Here is a 23,363-nt window from a genome sequence, read left to right as displayed (position 1 = left end):
GTATCGTGCCCCTCCCCTGGACTCTTGTCATGTCATTTATTCTGGCCAACAGGATATCAGCAGATGTAACACAAGCAGAAGCTTGGAAAAAGCTTGCTTGACTGAGTTTATTTATTCCTGCTTCTCTGCTATCACATGAGAACATGACTTGGATAGTCTTCTGTATTTATCTATTTATAGAATTTGTACTTAGGATCTTTACTCCCATAAATAATTCCCCTCTAAGTATCTTTTTTAGCTATATCCTATATTTTGACATGTTGTATTTTCACTTTCATTCATCTGAAAGTATGGATGTATTACTCTTGTGATTTCCTACCTTAACCCACTGGTTATTTTAGGAATGTGTTATTTAATTTTCATATATTTCATATATATTTTCCCAAAGTTCCTTCTGTTATTGATTTCTAATTACATTGATTTATGGTTATAGAACATATTTTGTAATGATTTCAATCCTTTTAAACTTATGGAGGCTTTTTTATGGCCCAATGTATGGTCTATCCTGTAGAATGTTCCATGTGCACTTGAGAAGAATACGCATTCTGTTTGGGGATGGGGTGTCCTAGAGTTGTCTATTAGTCTAGTTGGTGTATCATGTTACACAATTTTTCTATTTCCTTGTTATCTGCCTCCTTATTCGACCTATTAGTGAAAGTGAGGCATTGAAGTCCCAACTATTATTTTTCAATTTCCTATTTTCTCCTTCAATTCTGGGAGTTTTTAATTCATACAATGGGACACTCTGTTGTTATATGCTTATGTCTTCCTGATGTATTGCCCCTTTAATCATTATAAAACATCCTCTTTGTCTCTAGTAACATTTTTGTCTTAGAGTCTATTTGCCTCATATTAGTATACCTACACCACCTCTTTGATTGCTTTTACATAGTATATCTTTTTCCATCCTTTTACTTTCAAACTATTTGTGTCTTTTAATTTAAAGTGAGTCTCTTACAGACAGCATACAGTTGGATCATGTTTTTTAATTCATCCTACCAGTCTCTGCCTTTAATTTGGAGAGTATAATACATTTATATTTAATTACTGATAAGATTTACATCTCCCATTTTGCTATTTGTTTTCTACTCTCTGATTTTTTTAGCTCCTTGATTTCTCTGATATTGCTTTCTTTTGTATTAAAATAGACATTTCTGGTGTACTATTTTAACTCCCTTGTCAATTCTTTTATTATATATTTTTGGGTTAGTTTCTTACTAGTTGCCCTGGTGATTACCAGTAACATCTTAATTTATAACAATCTGGTTCTGATTAGTACCAACTTAATTGCAATAGTGTATTTTTTTTAATATTTTATTTATTTTTAAGACAGAGAGAGACAGAGCATAAACGGGGGAGGGGCAGAGAGAGAAGGAGACACAGAATCAGAAGCAGGCTCCAGGCTCTGAGCCATCAGCCCAGAGCCTGACGCGGGGCTCGAACTCACGGACTGCGAGCTCGTGACCTGAGCTGAAGTCGGACGCTTAACCGACTGAGCCACCCAGGCGCCCCTCAATAGTGTATTTTAAAAATTGCTCTAAATGGCTCCATTATCCTCCACTCTTCTATTATCAAAAACTAGATCTGTGTACATTGTGTGCTCATCAACATACATTTATAGTTATAACTTTATGCAGTTAAATCAGATATGGGGGGAGGAGTAACAAACAAAAGCTACATTTATACTATCATTTAACTATGTGTTTACTGGTGTTATTTCTTCATGTGAATTTGAGTTACTATATAGTGTTCTTTCATTTAATTTTTCTAACAGGGCAGATCTGCTAATGATGAATTCTCTCAGTTCCTGTTTATCTGGCAGTGTTTTTATTTCTTCTTTCCAGACATAGAATTTGTGGCTAACGGTGGTGTTTTTCTTTCTTTTTTTTTCCCTTCTCTCTTTCTTTCAGCACTTTGAATATGTCATTCAACTGTCTTTTGGCTTCTATGACTTTTGATGAGAAATCAACTGTTAATGTTATTGAGATTCCTATATGTAATGAATCCTTCTCTCTTGCTATTTTCAAGATTCTTTTTTTAAGTTTATTTATTTATTTTGAGAGAGAGAGAGAAAGCACAAGCAGGAGAGGGGCAGATTGAGAGAGGTGAGAGTGAGAATCCCAAGCAGGCTCAGCACTGCCAGCATGAAGCCCAATGCAGGGATTGGACTCACAAACCATGAGATCATGACTTGAGCCAAAGTCAGACTCTTAACCGACTGAGCCACTCAGGTACCCCCATTTTCAAGATTCTATCTTTGCCTTCAGATTTCAACAGTTTGATTACACCATGTTTAGGAGTGAATCCCTTTGAGTTTACCCTATGTGGAGTTTTCTGAACTTCCTGGGTGTTTAGATGAATATTTTTTATCAAAATTGTGAAGTTTTCAACTATTATTTCTTCACGTATTTTTTCTGCCCTTTTCTTGCTCTCCTCTCCTCTGGTATTTCCGTTATGCTTATGTTGGTAACATTTGTTGGTGTCCCACTGGTTTGTAAGGCTTTATTCACTTTTGATCATTCTTCTTTCATTCTGTTTCCCAGAATGAATAATATCAATATATCCATCTTCAAATTCCCTATTTCTTTTTTCTGCCTGTTCAACTATTGTTGAGCTCCTGTAGTGATTTTTTTTTCATTTCAGTTTTTATACTTTAAACTCCAGAGTTTATATCTGTTTCCTTTGCATAAATCCTATCTCTGTATTGATATTATCTATTTGTTGAAATGTCACTATTATACATTAATTCTTTAGACAGGATTTGCTTTAGTTCTTTGGAATATCTAAAACAGCTGATTTAAAAATCTGTGTCTTGTAAGTCCAACATCTGGGATTCCTTAGGAATGACTTCTATCGATTACTTTTTTCCTCTTATGGAGCATATTTTCTTGTTTATGTGTATGTCTCATGATTTTTTGATAAGAACTAGACATTTAAGGGGTGCCTGGGTGGCTCAATCGGTTGACTGTCTGACTTTGGCTCAGGTCATGATCTTGCAGTTCATGAGTTCAAGCCCTGAATCGGGCTTGCTGATGTCACTGTGGAGCCTGCTTCAGATCTTCTGTCCCCCTTTCTCTACCCATCCCCCACTTGCATGCGCGCGCGCTCTCTCATAAATAAATAAACATTTAAAATTTAAAAAAAAACCAGACATTTAAAATAATACAATGTGACAACTCTGACAGTCAGATCCACCACCCCTACCTTCAGAGTTTATTGTTGCCACTTGCTATACTTAGTTGTTTGTTTAGTGACTTTTCTGAGCTAATTTTGTAAAGTCTACATTCTTTGTTATGTTAGCGTCCCTACTTAGTCAGCTAATTGGTCAACTAATGATTGGCCACAAATATCCTTAAACACCTGGAACTAATAAATCTCCCAGGCTTTGCCGTGAGTAGTTCGGTGTAGTGTTGGAGCATGTCTTTCAAACTCAGCCTTCACTTCCCACTTGCATAAAATTTTAGGGTCAATCAGACAGGACAGCTTAGGGCCTTCTCACATCTTTCCCCAGCATGCTCAGAGCTCTTCCATGTAACACGGCCTTCTAGATTACCAGGTATATGTCCAAGTTTTTCAAAGCCCTTATGGACAGTGCATTCACCAGCTATTCCTTTTAAGCTTTTGGTTAGTCTATTGTTTGCTCAACTGTTATCCATCATATAAGCATCTACAAGTTAAAACCCTTGCCTGTAATTGTTTTCTGGCAATGTTCCCTGCTGGGGGCGGGGGGGGGGGGGGGGTAGTTTTTAGCACTGAGTTTTGAGTCAGCCTTGTAAGTGAACTCTTCCAGAGGAGCACTAGACAGATCAGATAATGACAATTTTATGAGAATGGGACTTTGAAAGAGTTCCAAATTCATTCTGTCCTCTCTGGTGGCTGCCAAGCTGCCCCAGGAATGTGGGGTGTTATTTTTTAAGGCTACTACATAACTGGAAAGTGGGTGGTAGGGTTAGGGTAAGTTGTAATGCCACAGAGCCCACCATTCTTACTAAGATTCAGACACTTTTCTTGAGTAAATGATTCTTGGGTTGGATCCTTGGGTTAACCAAATAAGCCTTTGGTTAATTTCTAGAGTTCTGAAATTTTAATTCTGAGGGGTTTTTTTGTTTTTTGTTTTTTTAATGTTTATTTATTATTGAGAGACAGAGAGACACAGAGTGTGAGCAGGGGAGGGGTAGAGAGAGGGGAGACACAGAATCTGAAGTAGGCTCCAGGCTCTGAGCTGTCAGCAGAGCCCGACGCTGGGCTCCAGCTCATGAACTGTGAGATCATGACCTGAGCCGAAGTCGGTCGCCCAACCAAATGAGCCACCCAGGTGCCCCGATTCTGAAGTTTTTTTTAAGTATAGGTGACATATATTAGTTTCAGCTATATAACACAGTGATTCAACAAATATATATGTTATAAAATGAATTCCAAAGAGTTTGTCTTTTTTCCATTGCCCTTATGAAGAGGAAAATTTTTGAAGGTCCTTTTTTCTGCCATTTTTGCTGACATTCTCTCATAACCTTTTTTAAGCCAAAAATAATCCAAACCATGGCTAAGTACAAAAGCACTAACAGCCAGACACCAGCATCATGGACATGCAGAGTTAGGAGTTGTGAAGTAATAAAGACATAACAAAAAGCCTGTGAAATTGCCCCATAAGGCCCATTCAGAATATCCACTAATTTCCAACACCTTTCTATCCTCCTTTAATTAAACCTACTCTTCCTTAAACACCAGCACCAAGATAAATGGGAGTGAGCTAATTCAATCTTATTGATTCCCTGTTTTGTTTAATCACTAGAGTTGCTATTTTGTTTAATTACTAAAGATTGTTTTCTACTATTTCTATTTCAAATACACCTTGACTCAGTTACAATATTTCTGCAGAGAAAAGTGCTCTACATTCCAAACAATCAACTTGTTAACTTTTGAAACCCAACAGGCTTGTTAACAAAGAATTAGCTGTATTCGATTAATGGCTGAAACCCCTAATGTAAAAAAAACAAGTGGTGTAGCTGGTACACTACTCTGAAGGTCTTCAGCTGGATTTCAAAGGATAGAAGAAGAATTAGGAGAATGTGAGAAAAATTATGTGAACAGAAGCTTCAAGCCCAGAATTAGCATAATATGATCTCAGATCAGTGAGCAGATTAACTTGGCTATGGTGGCAATTAATGGGGAGAAGAAGAAGGTTAAAGTTGGGAGATACTGGGGCTGGGAAAGACAATAGAAACCGTTAAACAACAGGCAGAGAATTTTGTACTTGACTTGTAGGAGAATAGTTCACAACCATTTTATCTCCTCCAATACACCTGAGAGATACGATCACTCCCAGTTACAGTAGTGGGCACAATTCAAGAGATCCTCAAATACGGGGATGAGGTGGTGAGAATCTCTCGCAGGAGGGTGGGGGGAGGGACACGAGAGATTTCAGAAAGTCCCATTTGAGATTCTGCTATTCCTTCATTAACTACTTCACTCATTCCTCCACACCCCCTTCAGTGGGAATGGGAAGTCAAAGGAGATCTTTGAAGAAATCAGTGCCCTTTTGAAAGTTCTTCATGACTGTATCTCATTGGAGTAATTGCCTAATTTCCTGAACATTAGACAAGTCTATTTCAGCACTTTCCAAAATGGGATTCATAAAATACTCATCCCATAGATGCCATCTGTTAAAAATGTTCAGTCCATACAAGTTTGGGAAATCCCACATGCATATAATATCCTTTTGCCAGAGATTCACAAACCATATTTATTAGTCTGCTAAAGGATCTAAGAACTTCCACAGTAGAGAAATCTGTTCAATTTCTTTAATGCAGTTTCCACACAGTTACTTGATCATAGATCTTATCCTCACATATGTATCTATTAACATCCTTGTATTTTCAGAGAAAAAAATGAGAAACACTGGCCTATATTAGCTTCTTTGTGGTTGTTGACATGTCACATGTGGTTCTGCACCTGTCATAAATCTGCTTATGCAAGACAATAAAGCAGGAAGTAACATTTTCTCTACTCTCTAGGAACCCCACTCCCTATAACCGTTCTGTCCAGTCCTCACTTACCTCTTCAATTCCTCATGCAGAGAAGAATTCAACTCAGCCCTTTCAGTACCCCCCCACCCCACCACCACCACCAAGTGGCTTTATTCAGTGGGAATTGTGAATCAAGGCACCTGGGTTCTTCAGTGTTTCTCTGGGACCCACACCAATGTCCATCCCTGAATCTGAACTAAGTTACCGAGCTGCCTAAAAGGGAAACTAGCTTGGAGAACATGATTGCACTTGTGGGTCTTCCTGTGTAATTAACTAGAGGGAAGGGAAGGGTTATGAATATCTGCTGAGCAAGGGGCAAAAGAAAAGATGAGAACAGGCCTGTCAGGGCCTGAATGAGTTACAAAAGAAAGCAAGGCAGAAGAGAACCAAAGTAAGGAATGACCTTCTTCCTAGCTGTCATTTCCTTCCTCTGTAGAAGTCCTGAGTAGCCTTTTTCATTCTTCCCCAGTACAGCTGCACTGTCTTTCAAAGCTGTGCTCTGTGCTCCCTCTGCTGGCCCTGACACAGCAATTAGATTTAAAACCAACTATAATATAATAGTTACATTTGGGTGTCCTGCAGAGGTGTTTGCCATCTACATACCCTCTCTTAAACCTGGCTACACTTCCTAGCAAAGATGAGAATCCAACATCTTTTGTATTAACAACAACAACAACAAAAAATAAAGGTAGGCGAAGAATGGTTAAATAAATTATTGTACTTCATACTAGGAAACGCAGCCACCTAAATTGTGTCCACCACTGCGTGAGGGACTACAGATAAAAAGATTGGTAATACTTGACCTCTGTTCTCAGGAAATTTATTACAGAGTAGAAGCCAACATATAACACATCTGTCAAAAGGAAGAATTCTGGAAAACTTCTGTATCATGTGCCTTGAATTATGATTCGAATATGTTCACTGAATCTATTAAGAGGCAACTCGTATATGCCTGGCTGTGCTTTCTTAAACGTGTATCTTATTGATTTCGTTCCATGACAATATGGACTCATAATGATCATAACAGCCATCCACACTGAAACACCTCCTGGGGCCAGTCACCATATGCTTTAGGTATGTTAATTCATTTTCTGAATTAAGTTCAGAGATGAGCCTAAGAAATAAACCGAGGTTCAAAGACACCAAGAGTACACAACTAGAAAGTGGCAAAGTCAGCATTACAATCCAGGTCTGCTTGACTCCAAAGTCCCTTCAATCTCCTTCCACTACACTGTCTTCAATCATTATCCAGTTTCCACAAATGTCATTGCTACCTGAGGTTCCCCTCCACTTAGCTGCTGAATATAATGGAAAGCCTAATATGAGAGTCAGCAATAGTATCCTACTATTGACATGATCTATGTGCCGTGCATGAGGCTCCTGGCCTTAAGGAGTTTACAATACAACAGAGCAGTGGTTATATGTAAAATAAATTAAATATGGTTGGTGAAGGATAGAAGCAGAAAAATGTTCACCTTTAGCCCCGAATGTTGACCTATAGCCCACATACTTCTGACAAGGATCAAATACGTGCTGGTTGCTACATCCTGAAAGGGATTCATGACTGCTTGTGTATCTCACTGATAGTTAACACCAAAATGAATGATAAGCAACAGAGAAATTTTATGAAAGTAGTTTCATGAGTAGAAATTCAAAGAAGATATTTATGATTTAATACTCGCTGCATATCCCCTCCCCCTAGAGCACTGAGCATATAACCACCAGCTTCATTCAGCAAAAGTGCAGCCCTTTCTGCCCATCTCCCATCCGCATGCAACTTAAATAAACTTACTAAGTTGCACCATACATCTCAAGAATTATTTCTTGGCTGTTGCACTCGATAAAACTGCATCATGGCCAAGAGATGTTCTACATGCCAGAAACAGGGGCACCTGGCTGGCTCAGTCGGTAGAGCATGGGACTTTTAATCTCAGGGTTGGGAGTTCAAACCCCATGTTGAGCATGGAGCCTACTTAAATAATAATAATTATTACTATTATTATTGCCACAAACTGCCAGTTTTAAGTCAAAATGAGGAACAAAGTCTATAAACAAGAATAGTCAAATACCCTAGAATAAACACACAAAAAAATCTGTCAAGTCTTTATGAAGAAACTCATAGAGCTCTTACAGGAAGCTATAATAAAGAATAAATAGAAAGTCAACCCATGTTCCTGATAGGAATATTAAATATTGCAAATATATTAATTCTTTCCAATCTGTGAAATTTAAAGCATTTTGAGCTACAGTTATTCAATCACTGTGATATCAGCACAGAAAAGGACATGTATATCAACTCTAAAATCCAATAAACAATGTTGTGGAAGAATTTAGTTTATGGCAAAAGTGGCGTTTCAAGTAAGTGGCCTGAAACAACTGGCTGTACCTTTGGAAAAACATAAATTTTTACCTCACAAGAGACAAAGAAACAAATTTCAGGTAGATTAAAGACGTAACCATTAAAACAAACAAAAGTAACAGAAGAAAATTAAGGAAATATTTTCATATGGGAACAGGAAAGGAAGCCCTGTCTAACTAAGTTCCAACATCATAATAAAAAACATTATGTTTAACTAAGTAAGAAACAAAAAACAAAAATGTCTGCAAAAGAATAGGCACCAGAAAGAAAAAGGAAATGATAAATCTCAGAAGAAAATATTTGAAATATATGTGATGGTCAAAGAAAGCAACATGTTATGGATTTAAAAACAAAACAGGGGCGCCTGGGTGGTTCAGTCAGGTAAGTGTCTGACTTCGGCTCAGGTCATGATCTTGTGATTTGTGAATTCAAGTCCCACATTGGGCTCTGTGCTGACAGCTCAGAGCCTGGAGCCTGTTTCAGATTCTATGTCTCCCTCTCTCTCTGCACCTTCCCTGCTCACACTCTGTCTCTCTCAAAATAAATAAATAAATAAATAATAAAAACAATTTTTAAAATATTCTTTAAAAAACAAAACAAAAAACAGATTTTGGAAAAAACAGTATGCATGTATCACTAATGTTAAATATAAAAATGCATCAAAACAGTCGAATATAAATTAGATTATTACAGTGAGTTTTTTATGGTTTGGTAAAAATAGAAAGACTTTTACTGCCATATCATTTGAATTTCTACAGTGATTACATACTACAAGAAAAAAATATATAAATATTCTCATTTTGAAGAGCAAGAAGTAAAAGAGGAATAAATCCTTTAGAGGAGAATTTCATTACTAAATAATAATCCTGAATTAGTGAGTGCTTGATAGTCTCCAGCTTATGGAATATTTACAAACTCCTCAGTGACCTAAGAAATTGGATAATTTAAAAACTAGTGACTTTTCCATCTGAGAAGATAATCTGTAAAAAGCAATGGCAATAGGTTCACTAGTCAATGACAGTAGTCATAAAGTCTAAAAGCTTATTTTAAAAGAAATGAACAATAGTGGGGGTGCGTGGGTGGCTCAGTCGATTAAGCATCCAACTTCTGCTCAGGTCATGAACTCGCGTTTCCTGAGTTCGAGCTCCGCTTCAGGCCCTGTGCTGACAGCTCAGAGCCTGGAGCCTGCTTTGGATTCTGTGTCTCCCTCTCTCTCTGCCCCTCCCCTACTCGTTTTCCCTCTCTCTCTCTCCCTCCTTCCCTCTCTCACTTCCCCTCCCCCAAAATAAACACTTAAATATTTAAAAAAAAAAAAAAAAAGAAAAGGACAATAGTGAATGTCCGATTTCTCCTTCCCGCGGATCCAGCTTCTCACCACCCACTCTGCTCCACCCTCAAGGTTTATGTCAAACTATCAAGGGAAAGACAAAAATGCCGGTGATGTTTCATATTACCTGTTGCTTTTCATTCTGTTATTCTCTGCATAAAAATAGAGAACAAAGAAAATGGAGGAGGAGAAGGGGCAGAGGTGGAAGAGCAGGGGAAGAAGGAAAAGATTCTCAGCTCTTCAAGTTTCAAAGTAGGTTTTGGAAACTCCCTGAAGAGAGAGTATACGAAAAGAAAAGTTTTAGGCAGCAGAAGCCAACATTAATGCCATAAATTGGGAAGAATGCCCTGGGTGGTAGGAGGTTCCCCACCTAAACTTGCTGGAGTTTCCACAGGCTGGGAGAGGACAGAGTCCGAAGGAAGCAATCCAATTAGCTAGAGTCCCCGCTGGAAGGTGAGGGGTGACGGAGTGCGGTGATGAGAAAGCTCTCAGTTAATTGGGGATCCAAGGGCTTGCTTCCCAGGTGAGATAGATCCAAGAGCTGCTTCCCACATGACGACAGAATGACAGCACGACGACAGCATGACCAGAGGGGTGGCAGCATGGTGTGTTGGCCAGAGGCCTGAGACAGCCTCTCAAGCCTCCCACCACCTCAGAATGGCATGAGGGAGCAGGGGAAAGTTTTCCTCGCCCCAGGAGGGCTACAAAAGTGACAACCAGAGTGGCTGAAGGTGCCTTGAGTTTCCCAGTGCAGTGTGTGAACTGATGACCCGAGACAGAAAACAAACGTTAGCAGCAGGAGCCACCTTAAAGAGATGACTATCACGACTCAGGTCTCCCCCACCACCAGGGCCCTCACACACACACAGATGCTGCCCCTACCCTGGATAGAAAGAGGGGAAGAAGTAAATCTGGAGTTGACTGAGGAAACCTGGCATTGACTAGATTAAGCCTCAGATTTCAGGTAAAATGGGGCTCAAAGAAAGATAGAGTTGTATTATAATTTACATTTTGCATTTCTGTGGGCCTGAATTTGTGGCTTGTGCAAACTGAACCCATCACACCTGCTTTACAGGATTGTTTCAATGGGACAAGGTGAGACTGAGATGAGGAAGGCCCCATATACACCCTTTCAACTACCAGATGCATGTTGTCATTACTACAGCTCATGACTTCATTGCCCAGTCTCTTTTGGCTCCACCACTTACCAAACACAAGGGGTGCTGCAATTTGGCCAAGTTTATTCAGCTTATTTTCACTGTAAGCAAGAATATTCCAACGAGGGGCACCTGACTGGCTCAGTTGGTAGAGCGAGTGATCCTTGTGAGTTCTAGCCCCACGTTGGTAGGTGTGGAGATGGCTGAACAATAAAATCTTAAAAAACAAAACAAATATTCCAACGATTACCTCAGAATTAATGTATTTCATGTTCCTACACACAAATAATGTGACCAATGCTTTTAATTCAGTGACCCCCACCTGTAACACAAGACATTCTCTCTAAGCTGATAAGACACACTGATTCAAGATTTCCTTTATATAGGAGTATACATGATTCAACAAAGCATTTTCCTCAGGAGCCACAGTCCAGACAAGTTTTGCTACCTCCTTGTCAAATCCAATCTGACTGCACTGGGTTAAAATAAGCTCAATTGATTACCTGTCTTCACCTCTGCCAATCACCCCAGAAGGACATCGATTGCTTTTCTTTTAAAGTTATACCACTGAGAGCAAGAAAGTAATTCTCATTAATGTATTTATCACACTAAGGGTGCAATTGCTTATCTACGGTATGCTGAGTATTTTGCCTAATTACTTAAACTTGATGACTTTCCCCATTTTATAGATTAGGAAACTGAGTCTCAGAAAGGCTAAGTTACAATAAAGGCACAGAGTAAATAACAATGCCTATTTTAACTTTTTTTTTTTTTTTACTTAAGTAATCTCTATACCCCACGTGGGGCTCAAACTCATGACCCCAAGATCAAGAGTTCCCCGGTCCTCCAAATGACAGGAGGTGGGGGCGGGAACAATGCCTATATTTAATTCAAGTTTGTCTAACTTCTTTTCATTCCACCACGACAGCCTGCTAATGAAAATATATGACCTTCTCTTAAGCTTATATTTTAAAAAAATCTTGTCAGGGAACTCAAGATCTAGGACAACAAGTCATTCCACCACTCCTACCCTCTCACCTCCCACCCAACCCTACCACACTCACTTCTATGCATTCCCTAAACCCACGTGCCACTCTAAACCCTTGACAGAAGCAGTTCCCTCTGTTAACTGTCCTGTCCTTCCCCACTTAGAGAATATCAACCCCTCCTAAATCAGAAGGACACTGGAAGCTTTGCTCCCTCTCCCAAGGACAATTAGCTGCCTCCACTCCAGCTTCTGCAACTCAGTTTATCTTTCCACCGCGGCACACACATGCCACTTGAGATTGGCGTCTGCCTGCCTATGCCTCTGTAACCACTTGCAGAATACGAACTCCCAACGCCAGGGGCCAGGGCCTGCACTGTGGGGTTTCAACAAATACTTGCTGAGTTGGTGTATTTTAAGTCAAGGGCTATACTTTACACGTCGTAGACTGTGAATGAATCATAGGTAGGTAAGTATGGTGAAGTAAACCGGCTCTCACCAAAAGATGTTGAGGATAACGACGAAGGAGAAAGTTTTCACTCACCCAAAGCCCGCTTTTTACGAAACCCCGCCCCCGTCTCCTCATAGGCTCTGCCCAGACCAGGGACGGCCCCGCCACCCTCCTAGCCAATCGATCGCTCCTCGCGCCTGCGCAAGCACCGCCCGGATCCCCGCCCCAGGTACGGCCCCGAGGCTGTGTACGGCGGTTAGGTGCGGCGGGAGGTTTTTTTTAACTGGCCCGCCTGCCATGACGATCACCTACAGCTGTATTGCTAATGGCCGAGCGGTCCTAGCGGAGCTGTCCCTGACCGGCGGCTCCTATCAGGTACCCCTGGGTCCGGACCTCCGCCTTGGCAGGTTCCGCACTTCAAGGGTGGCGCCTGCCGGGTCCGCCCCTCAGGACACTGCGCTGCCGGGTGGCTGGGAGCCTGCACTGGGGACGAGAGGCACCGCCCCGAGAAAGGCCTGCTTCTGGGAGGCGGTGAATCCCGGGAGAGCGCCGGCGCGCTTCCGAACTGCGGAGCCACACGTGCGCCGCCTGGGGGTTGGGGTTGGTGGAGCGCGCGACCCATTTGGTCGTGATTAGTAGCCACGTGCTGCTGCAATTCCGGAGACCCTTAAAAAGATTTTCTCTCCCCTGCGGAGAAATGACTTGCAGTTCAAAACACACTTATTGAACATGTGTTTTTGGTAAAGGTGTTATTTGAAGAGAAAACGGGACCCGGAGTTGCCCATTGATGAGCTCGTTGTCTCTCTATGACCATGGGCTATATACAGTTTGTCCTACAGTGTAAAAAGTCTGCCAGTGGAGATGGGTCGGGATTGCGTCTGTAGCGCTCAGGATGGGTGGCCGCTTGCTGACCACAGCGGAGGTGATATTAGGGTGCTTGGCGTAGAAGCCTTCTGAGAGTTAGTGTTCGCCTGGGACGGGAAAGGAAAATGGGGACTCCTGCATTCAGAGGGAACAGCATAGTGTGTTGGGGGAACCTCAAGAACCTCAGTGTGGCTAGAGCACAGGGTCACAGTATGTAAGGGCTAAAGATGAGGTCAAGAAAGCCGGCAGAGGTTAGTTAAGGAAGAGTCCTATATTTAGTTTGTTTTCTTATCGTAGGGGAACCTGTTGAGCAATTAAATTCATTAATAGCAGGATCTGATTCATCTTCCACAAAACTTGGTCTAGTTACAATATGGAAGGTGGATTGAAGGGGAAAGAACCAGTTAGGATGGTATTGTTCTCTAGGAGTTTTAAGGGCCTGAGGTAAGGGCGAATGACAGTGCAAATGGGAAGGAGGGGGCGGATCCTAGAGACTTTGTAAAACTAAGGGAATAGGGTCAAGGTGATTCTCCATTTTTTTCTTTGTTTTTCTTTTTTTAATCTTTTTCCCCCACAATTACTGAGCCATAATTCACGTATGACAGTGTGTAAATTTAAGGTGTACAATGTGATGATTTGTTAAATTTTTTTCTTAGGTGGCATTAAACAAGATTGAAACTACAGATGGAGGAGGATTGTGAGGGAGGAAGTCAGAGGGAATGTAGGAGAAGAGAGTACAGTTTGAGACAGGTTGGATTTTGTTGCCTGTTAGAAGACGCCAATCTATTTGTGTACTTCCTTATCCACCTTATTCCCAAAAGATTTAAGTCGAAAAATGTCCAATAGGGTAGCCCTCAGAGGGTCAGGGCTAACAGTTGAGGATAGTAGAAGGGGGTGGAAAAGAAGAAAAGTATGGGAGTGAGGAGAGAAAAGGACCAAAAGGCAGAACACTGTTCGGGAGCAAAATAGAAGTGGGACACCAAATGAGGGCAGTGGTGTCCTGAAAGCCAAGGGAAGAGAGTTACAAGAATGTTTTATACCCCAAAGAAGTTGAACAAGATCTAAAAGGTACTCCTAGAACTCTACAATCAGCAGGTGATTGGTGACCACATAGTTAGCAGTTTGGAAGAAGTGGTAGAGGCGGAAGCCAGGCTGCTTTGGGCCAACTGTTTGGGAGATGAGGAAGTAGGGTGAGTGTAGTTAGACCATCTTTACGAGAATTTAGAAAGGGAGGGAGACAGTGAAAGCTGAGGGAGTGTGATCCAGGAAGGAGCCCCGTGTTTCAAAACAGGGAAGATTCTCAATGTATGTAGGCTAATGGGAAGGAGAAAAGGTTGAAGATCTAAGAGAGGAGGAGGTTGTTAGTACGGTAAGCCCTGAAGGAGCTCAACGGAATGGAATCCAGCATAGCAGTGGAGATGTGAGTCTTGGGACAGAGGAATGTCTTCTTTCTCTTGGGGAATGGAGGAGTCTGGATATAGAGACAGAGAACTTGGTCTCCTTCCTGGCTCTCCTCTTTACCAGTCCCTGAAGTGCTATGTTGCTCAAGGTTCTTACTTCCATCCTCTTTTAACCTGACACATTCATTCACACCCGTAGACACCTTTACCTTGACCACTGCCAAGTCCACTTCCAGAGTGATCTCTCTCCACAGTTACATTGCCCAATAGACATTCAAACATACCATGTCCAGAGCTAACAATCTTTCCTAGAAGATTCCTCCTCATCCGTTTCTCGCCTTGCTGAGTAGTTCTACTGAGCCATTCAAGCTGGCAACTGGGGAGTCCTCTTCAACTGCCCATTCTTCACTTTTACATTTGTTCATTTGTCATTGTGTTCTATTAGTTCTATCTCCAGTATATGTCTTAAAACCAAATCCTTGCTTCTGAACCTTCTAGGCCCTGATACCAGGGTTATTGAAAATGCTTCTTGGGTGCCTGGGTGGCTCAGTCGGTTAAGCATCTGACTTCGGCTCAGGTCATGATCTCACAGTTTGTGAGTTTGATTCCCGCATCGGACAAACTCGAGCCCTGCTTTGGGTGAACCCTGCTTCTCTCTCTCTCTCTCTCTCTCTCTCTCTCTCTCTCTCTCTCTCTCTCTCTTTCCCTCTCTCCCTCTCTGCCCATTGCTCACTTGCACCCTCTGTGTAAATAAATAAATAAATAAATAAATAAATAAATAAATAAAATTCTTAAAAAAGAAAAGAAAAAAAAATACCTCTTAGGCATGATCTCTCAGACTTTAGCCTTATCCTTCTCAGAACTGGCCTCCACACTGCTACTCAAGTGATTGTTCCTAAAAAAGCAAATATGAGTCACTCCCCTGCTTAAAATCATTTCGTGGCACCTGATTACATTCAGAGTAAAGCCCATACTCCTTTAGCCTGGAATTCAGGGCCCTACATGGTAGGGCTTTTCCATGACTGCCTCCTTCTCTTCCTGAATATTCCTGTGCTCTGGCTACCCTGAACTTCATGCTGATCTCACCAAGGTCTCCCTTTGCAACTTCCATTCCCTTTCCCTGGAACCCCATTTTCTCCACTTTTTAGTAATATAACCTCTTATGGACTTTGAAACTTTTCTCAATTCTTCCTTGAAGCCTTCTCTATGCCTAGGCTAATTTACATACCTTTAAGAAACTACTTACCAGGCTGAATTGGAATCTTCTTTTTCTGATCAGATTCCTTCAAGACAAGGAATGTCATCTCTGTCTTTGCAGTGTATGATCCATAGTATACAGTAGGTTCTCATAAAGAACTAATTGGGGCACCTGGGTGGCTCAGTAGGTTAAGCGTCTGACTCTTGATGTCAGCTCAGGTCATGGGCTCGAGCCCTAAGTAGGGCTCTGCACTGGCAGCACAGAGCCTGCTGGGGATTCTCTCTCTCCCTCTCTTTCTGCTCCTCCCCTGCTTGCAATCTCTGTGTCTCTCAAAACTATAAACCTTAAAAAAAACAAAAAACAGGAACCTAGGTGGCTTAGTCTGTTAAGCTTCCAACTTCAGCTCAGGTCATGATCTCACAGTTCGTGGGTTCGAGCCCCACATTGGGCTCCACACTGACAGTGCAGAGCCTGCTTGGGATTCTCTCTCTCTCTCTCTCTCCCTCTTTCTCTCGGCCCCTCCTTTAATCGCTCTCTCTGTCTCTCTCCCTCTCTCAAAAATAACTAAACTTAAAAGCAAACAATTAAGGAAGGAAGGAGAGAGACAGAAAGCTGAAGCAATTCATAAGGCCGAAGGCCTCTCTTTATGAAGCATGCAGGAAAGTAAGACAGTGGAATGGGCTGGACCAGTATGCAATTAGAGGAGAGGATTAAAGGTTTGGCATGACTGCTGTGCAGAAAGCTGACCAGGGGGAAGAAAAAGGGTGACAAGGAGCTTTAAGGAACAGTCTATCGTGTCTTTCCTCAGTGCTAAATATTAATGTCACAAATATTTTACATTCATTAGAAAAGTATTAGTATCTACCAAAGCTTAATTGTGAGATCAAATCCGCTGCTGTTAAAGGGTCCTGGAGTTGGACAGGACTCTAGAGAGCGTCTTGCCCAATTCCTTCATTCTTCACATGAGGAAACAGACCCAGACAAGTCACTTTCTTAAGATGTGTAGCACAGTAATTCCAGAAAAAGAGCTAGAGCCTACTGTGTCAGTCGTGTTCCTGCCTCATGTTGCCATTCACTTTATTTCAGATTTTGCTATGATTTCCTTGTTTATATAACCTAAAAAGGACACTTGGTGAAAGCTAGGAGAATGTTCCAGTAATGATAATATAGTAACTGAAAGTTTATATATCCCTTTAATTTTTTGTGTTTCATAGGAAATCTTTCCCCTGGATAATACCGCCTGGATTGTTCAAGCACTACCAAGAATTTCACGTTTTACTTTCTACTATTAATAAGTTTTTCCCTCCCCAAAAGTTTTTATTTCAAGTGTCATTTTGTGGAAATGGAAAAGCTAATTAGGAATGTGACTATTCAAGTCTTCCTAGGTAACTTTCAGGTTCCTTTCACACTTCTAAAGTAAATTAATAGGACTCCATACAATTATCTATATTTAAGATATTCTGGATAGTCATTAACACCTTGCACATTTTCCCCCAGAAAATGGGCCTTATAAGAAACAGATAATAAGGGATCTTGGCAATTATTTGTTTCATAAAAAGAGATCAGTAAATAATATTGGATAAAAATTTTTATCTTTAAAGAAAGACTGCTTAGGATATTCAGAGAATAAGAGCTGAATACTTTTAACCCATTAACATTTTTACATATTTCAGTGACACTGAAAAGATACTTGATTAGATAGTGCTTCCCAGCCTTAAAGCCATATGTAAGCTGTAACTCTAAGCAAACTGCATTTGCACATGTAAGTATCCACACAACATATATTTGTGTAATTTTAATATTTTCCTTCAGATTCAAATGAATATTTTATAACTTGCCTTTCACCATGTATTATGACTACCCATTAGTTCTCCTCATGAACACTTGTTCTTTAATAAACCAGTGAGAACATTGGTAAATTTAGGAGGAGGCATAATGAAAGACACTACAATCGTCCACCAAGTAAATGCCGATAATTTATTTTTAGGAAGCAGCGGCAACAGTGCTTCGAATGGTTCTTCTTAGAGCTGAGCCAAAGACCATAATGCAGATGGGAAGGTAAGTTACATTCTAATAAAGGTCTGCTTTTTAGCAATAATAATGACATGAGAAAAAAATGTTGGTTGCACATGCTCTTGATTGAACCTTCAGAAGAGAACGTCTATATGTAAAAGTATAAGATCAGATGAGAATGATTAACACCAAATTCAAGATAGTGGTTACCGCTGCAAAGGGAAGGGAGAAAAACGAAGTTGGGGAAGGGTATACATGGGACGTTATGGTATCTGTAACATTTTAAGCAGATGGTAGGTCTAAAGTGTTCTCATTATCTTATTCTTCATACTTTTTTAGTATACCCAAAATATTTCTTTAATAAAAAAGGAAACTTCCACTTGAAAAATCTTTAATAAGACCACTCTAAGCTATACTTGGGACATTACATGGTATGGCCTAAGCCAGTCTTGAAAACATCTTGCTAGTGAAAGAACAGGTGGAGAGTAAGAGAGCGTCTATTATTTTTAGACTCACCATTGGTTTTTTCAAGAGTAGGTTTCTTTTAACCTTTATACTGTAAAATAAAACAAAATACAAAAACCACATCAAGCAAAAGGATAACTTCATGAAGCTTTACAAGGGAACCTGCCCACCAAATGCAGCTACCACCCAAGCCAAAAATACAGAATATTTTTGGCCATGTGCCCTGTCCCATCCACAGCTTTCTCGCTCTCCCCCAAACCAACCAGTGTTCCAGCTTCTATAGCAGTTACTCACCCTGTTTCTTCATTGCCTCAACCCAAATAGGCAACCTCAAACATGAGTGCCTAATCCTGCCGGCTCTTTTCTTTTGGTGTCTTCTAAATCTCTATATTTTCCCTCTCCATCCCTTTCTTTTCCTTACAATTTATCATTGAAGAACCTGTAGAGTGTAGAGTTTCCCACACCGGTATTGCTGATTGCATATTCAAAATGCAGCATCCCATGTTTCAGGCAGCTGAATCCACAGGCTTGATCCCTACGGCAAGACTGTAGGTGTTTTTTTCATGAGATGGTACATGTGTCTGCTTCTGTCTCCTTTTGCCATGCTAGCAGCCATTGATATTCCTTGTGTAAAATGGTGATATTCTAATTTTGTTTTCACTTCTTAGCCAGTGCGATTTCAAAAAGACACTTTTCTCATCTACAATTTACTTACCTATATTGTGCATTCTAATTTGAATCCTTTGAATGCCTCTTCCTGAACTCCTGATTCATATATCCAGCTGCCTATTCCACATCTCTGTTGGACATCTGATAGACATTGCAAACTTATGTCCAAAACCAAGCCTCCCCCTGCAGTCTTCCACATATCACCTTTCCAGTTCCTCAGGCCTGAAACCTTTCTGATCCTCGACTTTTGTCTCTTTGACATCCAAATCCAGCCCGTCAGCAAATCCTGTTGCCTTTACCTTCCAAATATATCCAGAACCTGACCACCTCCACCATTAGCGTAGGAACCACACCATCGTCTCTTGTCTGGGTTACTTGATACAAAGTCAAGTTCATTTTTGTCTTTGTGTTTTTTATTTTTAAGCATTTCTCTCTTAAAGTTTGATTTGATAGCATTTTATTATTAGGCAAAACATATATGTGATTACAAAATCAAATTGAAAAAACAAGTTTCCTGCAAAAAGTCTAATTTTTAGACACCCAACTGGGTGGCTTAGTCGGTTAAGCAGCCGACTTCGGCTCAGGTCATGATCTCTCGGTCCGTGAGTTCGAGCCCCGCGTCGGGCTCTGTGCTGACAGCTCAGAGCCTGGATTTTAAAAAGTCTCATTTTTATTCTTTCCTCTCTGCACTGTTCTCCCTCTCCCCCTATACAGGTAACCATTTTGACTAAGTTTTTAGTTTGTCATTTTCTTTTTCTTTGCTTTTTTTCCTATAAGAGACACATGCATATATATGTGCATTTCCCTTAGGAAAAAATATGAGAATGATAGATAAGTGGTAGTACATCATACACACTTTTCCTCATCTCGCTTTTGTTAGTTACCAGTATATGCTGAACATCAGGTAATCAAGGTTTTTTAACTTTTAAAATTCTTTTTCTTTTTAATGTTTGTTTATTTGGGGGGGGGGGGTGGGCGCAGAAAGAGAATGAGCAGGGGAGGGGCAGAGAGAAAGACACAGAGTCCAAAACAGGTTCCAGGCTCTGAGCTGTCAGCACAGAGCCCCACATGGGGCTCAAACTCATGAACTGTGAAATCATGACCTGAGCCAAAGTCAGATGCTTAACCTACGGAGCCACCCAGCTGCCCCAGGGTTTTTTTAGCTTTTAAAGATTTCTTTCTTTTTTTTTTTTTTAAGACAAGTGATCTTTATTATTATCATTATTATTATTATTGTTGTTGTTATTTTGAAAGAGAGAGTGTATGTGTGTGTGAGCAGGGAAGGGACGGGGGGGGGGGGAGAGAGAGAGCGAGAGAGAGAATCAGAAACGGACTCTGCAGTCTCAGCGCAGAGCCCCACGCGGGGCTTGAACTCACAACATGAGATCATGACCTAACCCAAAAGTAAGAGTCAGACGCTTAACCGACTGAGCCACCCAGGTGCCCCTAAAGATGGTTTCTGAATGTTACTCAGTAATAACATACTAAGCATAAAATTAAAATATCTCCTCCCATACATCCAATATCAATTTACTTCAGATCACACATAACTTTCAGAGAGATGATAGAATTAGCAACTTTTTTTCCACAAAGACTCCTCCCAATTTAGAAATAAAAACATTTTCCAAGTGGAGATTATATGTATCAGTCAATATCATCATTAAAAATATTTGTAGCAGGGGCGCCTGGGTGGCTTAGTCGGTTAAGCGTCCGACTTTGGCTCAGATCATGATCTCACAGTCCGTGAGTTCGAGCCCCACATCGGGCTCTCTGCTGACAGCTCAAAGCCTAGAGCCTGTTTCCGATTCTGTGTCTCCCTCTCTATCTGACCCTCCCCTGTTCATGCTCTGTCTCTCTCTGTCTCAAAAATAAATAAACATTTAAAAAAATATATTTGTAGCAGATATATATATACATGTAGCATATTGTATTCATGATAAGACATGAAGGATTTACGTTGAAAGGGCACATGCCTTACATTTGCTGTCTCTGGGATTATCTTTTCTACCTGTTTCTAAGATTCATCACTTTCGTGTATATCCAGTTTAGCATTTGACCAGGTCTGTTGCCTGTTAACCATTTGGATATAGAGTGTTCAAAATGACTAGATGAAAGTCTAGGGACCAAGCAACTGTTTTTGTTGCCATGTTTTTAAATTTTCTGGATTGTTGGGCAGTAAAGATAGAGGTACTTTCCAAGAGTCTTCTAGCTTGCTAATATGTGACTCTGAGAAAGCACAAAAGGTCAGCTCAGATGCACTTTTGCACACTATAGGGGAGTTTAATTTCCCCTCCCCAGTTCATCTGGTTCTTCAGAATATTTAGTATTAACAGTTTACAACTTTTAAATTCTAATCTATCATAATAGAAAGCCAGGAAGTACCAAAATTAAATATGTCTACCTAAAGATAGAGGGATCGGGGTACCTGGGTGGTTCAGTCAGTTAAGCGTCTGACTTCGACTCAGGTCATGATCTCGCGGTTTGTGAGTTCAATCCCCAGGTCGGGTTCTGTGCTGACAGCTCAGAGCCTGGAGCCTGCTTCATATTCAGTGTCTCCTCCTTTCTCTGCCCCTCCCATGCTCATGTTCTGTCTCTATCTCTCAATAATAAATAAATGTTAAAATTTTTTTTAAAAAATAAAGATAGAGGGATAGTAAAAATGAGTGAACATAGCATTTTCTATTTGATCAAGATGAGAATCTTGATTCAGTCTTGGAATGAGTGATTCTGTCAGAGACACTTTAGGAGTGCCTGGGTGGCTCAGTCCCTTGGGCATTCAACTTCTGCTCAGGTCATGATCTCATGGTTTGTGAATTCAAGCCCACTTCTGGTTCTGTGCTAACAGCTCAGAGCCTGGAGCCTGCTTCAGATTCTGTGTCTCCCTCTCTCTCTCTGCCCCTCCTCCCATCGTGCTATGTCTCTGTCTCTGTCTCTCTCTCAAAAATAAACATTAAAATTTTTTTTAATTCAAAGTCATTTTAAATATAGAGTTTTCTCTTTATTGTATTTCATTTTTACTGATACGATATTAAATACATACTCAAATTTTATAGTTTATATTTAATATAATTTAATTTTTCACATATATGAAAGATTTTCTAATTCTTGTTGTAAAAAGTTATCTATATAGCTTGTATACTACTAATGAGAGCTTGAAAACAAAATTATATTCTTTGTGAGGGTACTTAATGTCTTCAGTGTTATCATGTAAATGAATGTATTCTTTTTAAAGCTTTGTCTACCATACTCTCTTTATTGATGGAATCACTTACCTATGTGCCACAGACAATGCCTTGGATACTATAACACCATCTGCATTTCTTAAAAACGTAAGTAACTTCTTACACTACTTTAAGGATTTTTTTCAGTTATTGAAATTATGAGGTCTCTGTTTTATACTGTGTTAGTAATAGTGTCACTAACCAAAAGCAGATCACTAATTTGTCTATAAAGCAGAGTTATTAATGACCCTCAGAAATTTCTTTTTTTTTTTTTTTTTTTTTTTTTTACCTTCAGAGATTTGACTCTATCCTTCATCTGCCCTGTTTCCACACTTCCCTTGACCCTAAAGCAAGGTCTGCAAAGACTATCCACACAGATCTATTAGGCTCTCTCCTTGTGTTTATCTTGTTCTGTAAAAGAGAAATTAAACTTTACTAATATTTAATATACCTTTTCAATAGCATGTGTATTTAATTTACAGGTAATTATATACAAGACACTTCTGGTTGAAAATATGAATCAATTATAAGAGTTAAATGAAAAGAAAAAAATTGTTTAATCAAGATGTACTATCTTTAGGGAAGTTTTAACTGAAAATTGTCAGAAAATATAAAATATGGTAAATACAACACGTACGTATATGTACTTACATACATTCATGAGATTTTATAAATTTCTTAAAGGTTAATTAGCCTTCTCAATAGATATCAGCTGTGCTGATTATCACCCCAAGTTTGATCTCCAGCCAGCACCAAGGAGACTTTATAAAAGCCAGTCTCAGAGACAGAATGGGGCTAACCCATTATTCGAGTAACTTTATAGCCCAGATAGTACATTTGTTTCTTATTTTAAAGAGTAAATGATACTAGAGCACCTGGGTGGCTTAGTCTGTTAAGCATCCGACTATTGATTCCATCTCAGGTCATGATCTCACTGTTTGTGAGATCAAGCCCTCTGTCAGGCTCCATGCTGACAGTGCAGAGCCTGCTTGGGGTTCTGTCTCTCCCTCTCTCTCTCTCTGCTGCTCCCCAGCTTGCTCACTCTCTCACTCTTTCACTCTCTCTCTCTCTCAAATAAAGTAAACTTTAAAAAAAAGTAAATGATACTCTCCCTCTTTCTCTCTGCCCCTCCCTTGCTCATGCTCTGTCTCTATCTCTCAAAAATAAATGTTAAAAAAGGGCATGCCTGGGTGGCTCAGTGGGTTAAGTGTCCGACTTCGGCTCAGGTCAT

The 23,363-nt window shown here is 40.3% G+C and overlaps 1 protein-coding gene across 9 annotated transcripts in view; it reads left to right on the top strand.

The window, feature by feature from the left end:
• LOC102901761 (vesicle-associated membrane protein 8-like) overlaps positions 1-23,363 on the top strand; it is a 48,791-nt gene that overhangs the window by 1,605 nt on the left and 23,823 nt on the right. For 4 of the 9 annotated variants that reach the window (XM_023252995.2, XM_006931023.5, XM_006931022.4 and 1 more), the window contains exons 1-3: positions 12,545-12,677; positions 17,752-17,822; positions 22,144-22,240. In XM_023252995.2, coding sequence (XP_023108763.1) covers positions 12,600-12,677; positions 17,752-17,822; positions 22,144-22,240 — 246 coding nt within the window. In that variant the 5' untranslated portion in view covers positions 12,545-12,599. Of the gene's footprint in view, positions 1-12,539; positions 12,678-13,822; positions 13,917-16,978; positions 17,150-17,437; positions 17,527-17,751; positions 17,823-22,143; positions 22,241-23,363 lie in introns of those variants that run through there. The other 5 variants (XM_045056168.1, XM_023252994.2, XM_045056170.1 and 2 more) reach the window with 5 other exon arrangements.

This window comes from Felis catus, chromosome B1 (genome assembly GCF_018350175.1).
Source record: "Felis catus isolate Fca126 chromosome B1, F.catus_Fca126_mat1.0, whole genome shotgun sequence".
NCBI classification, from domain to species: domain Eukaryota; kingdom Metazoa; phylum Chordata; class Mammalia; order Carnivora; family Felidae; genus Felis; species Felis catus.
This window is presented reverse-complemented; position numbering and strand designations above follow the sequence as displayed.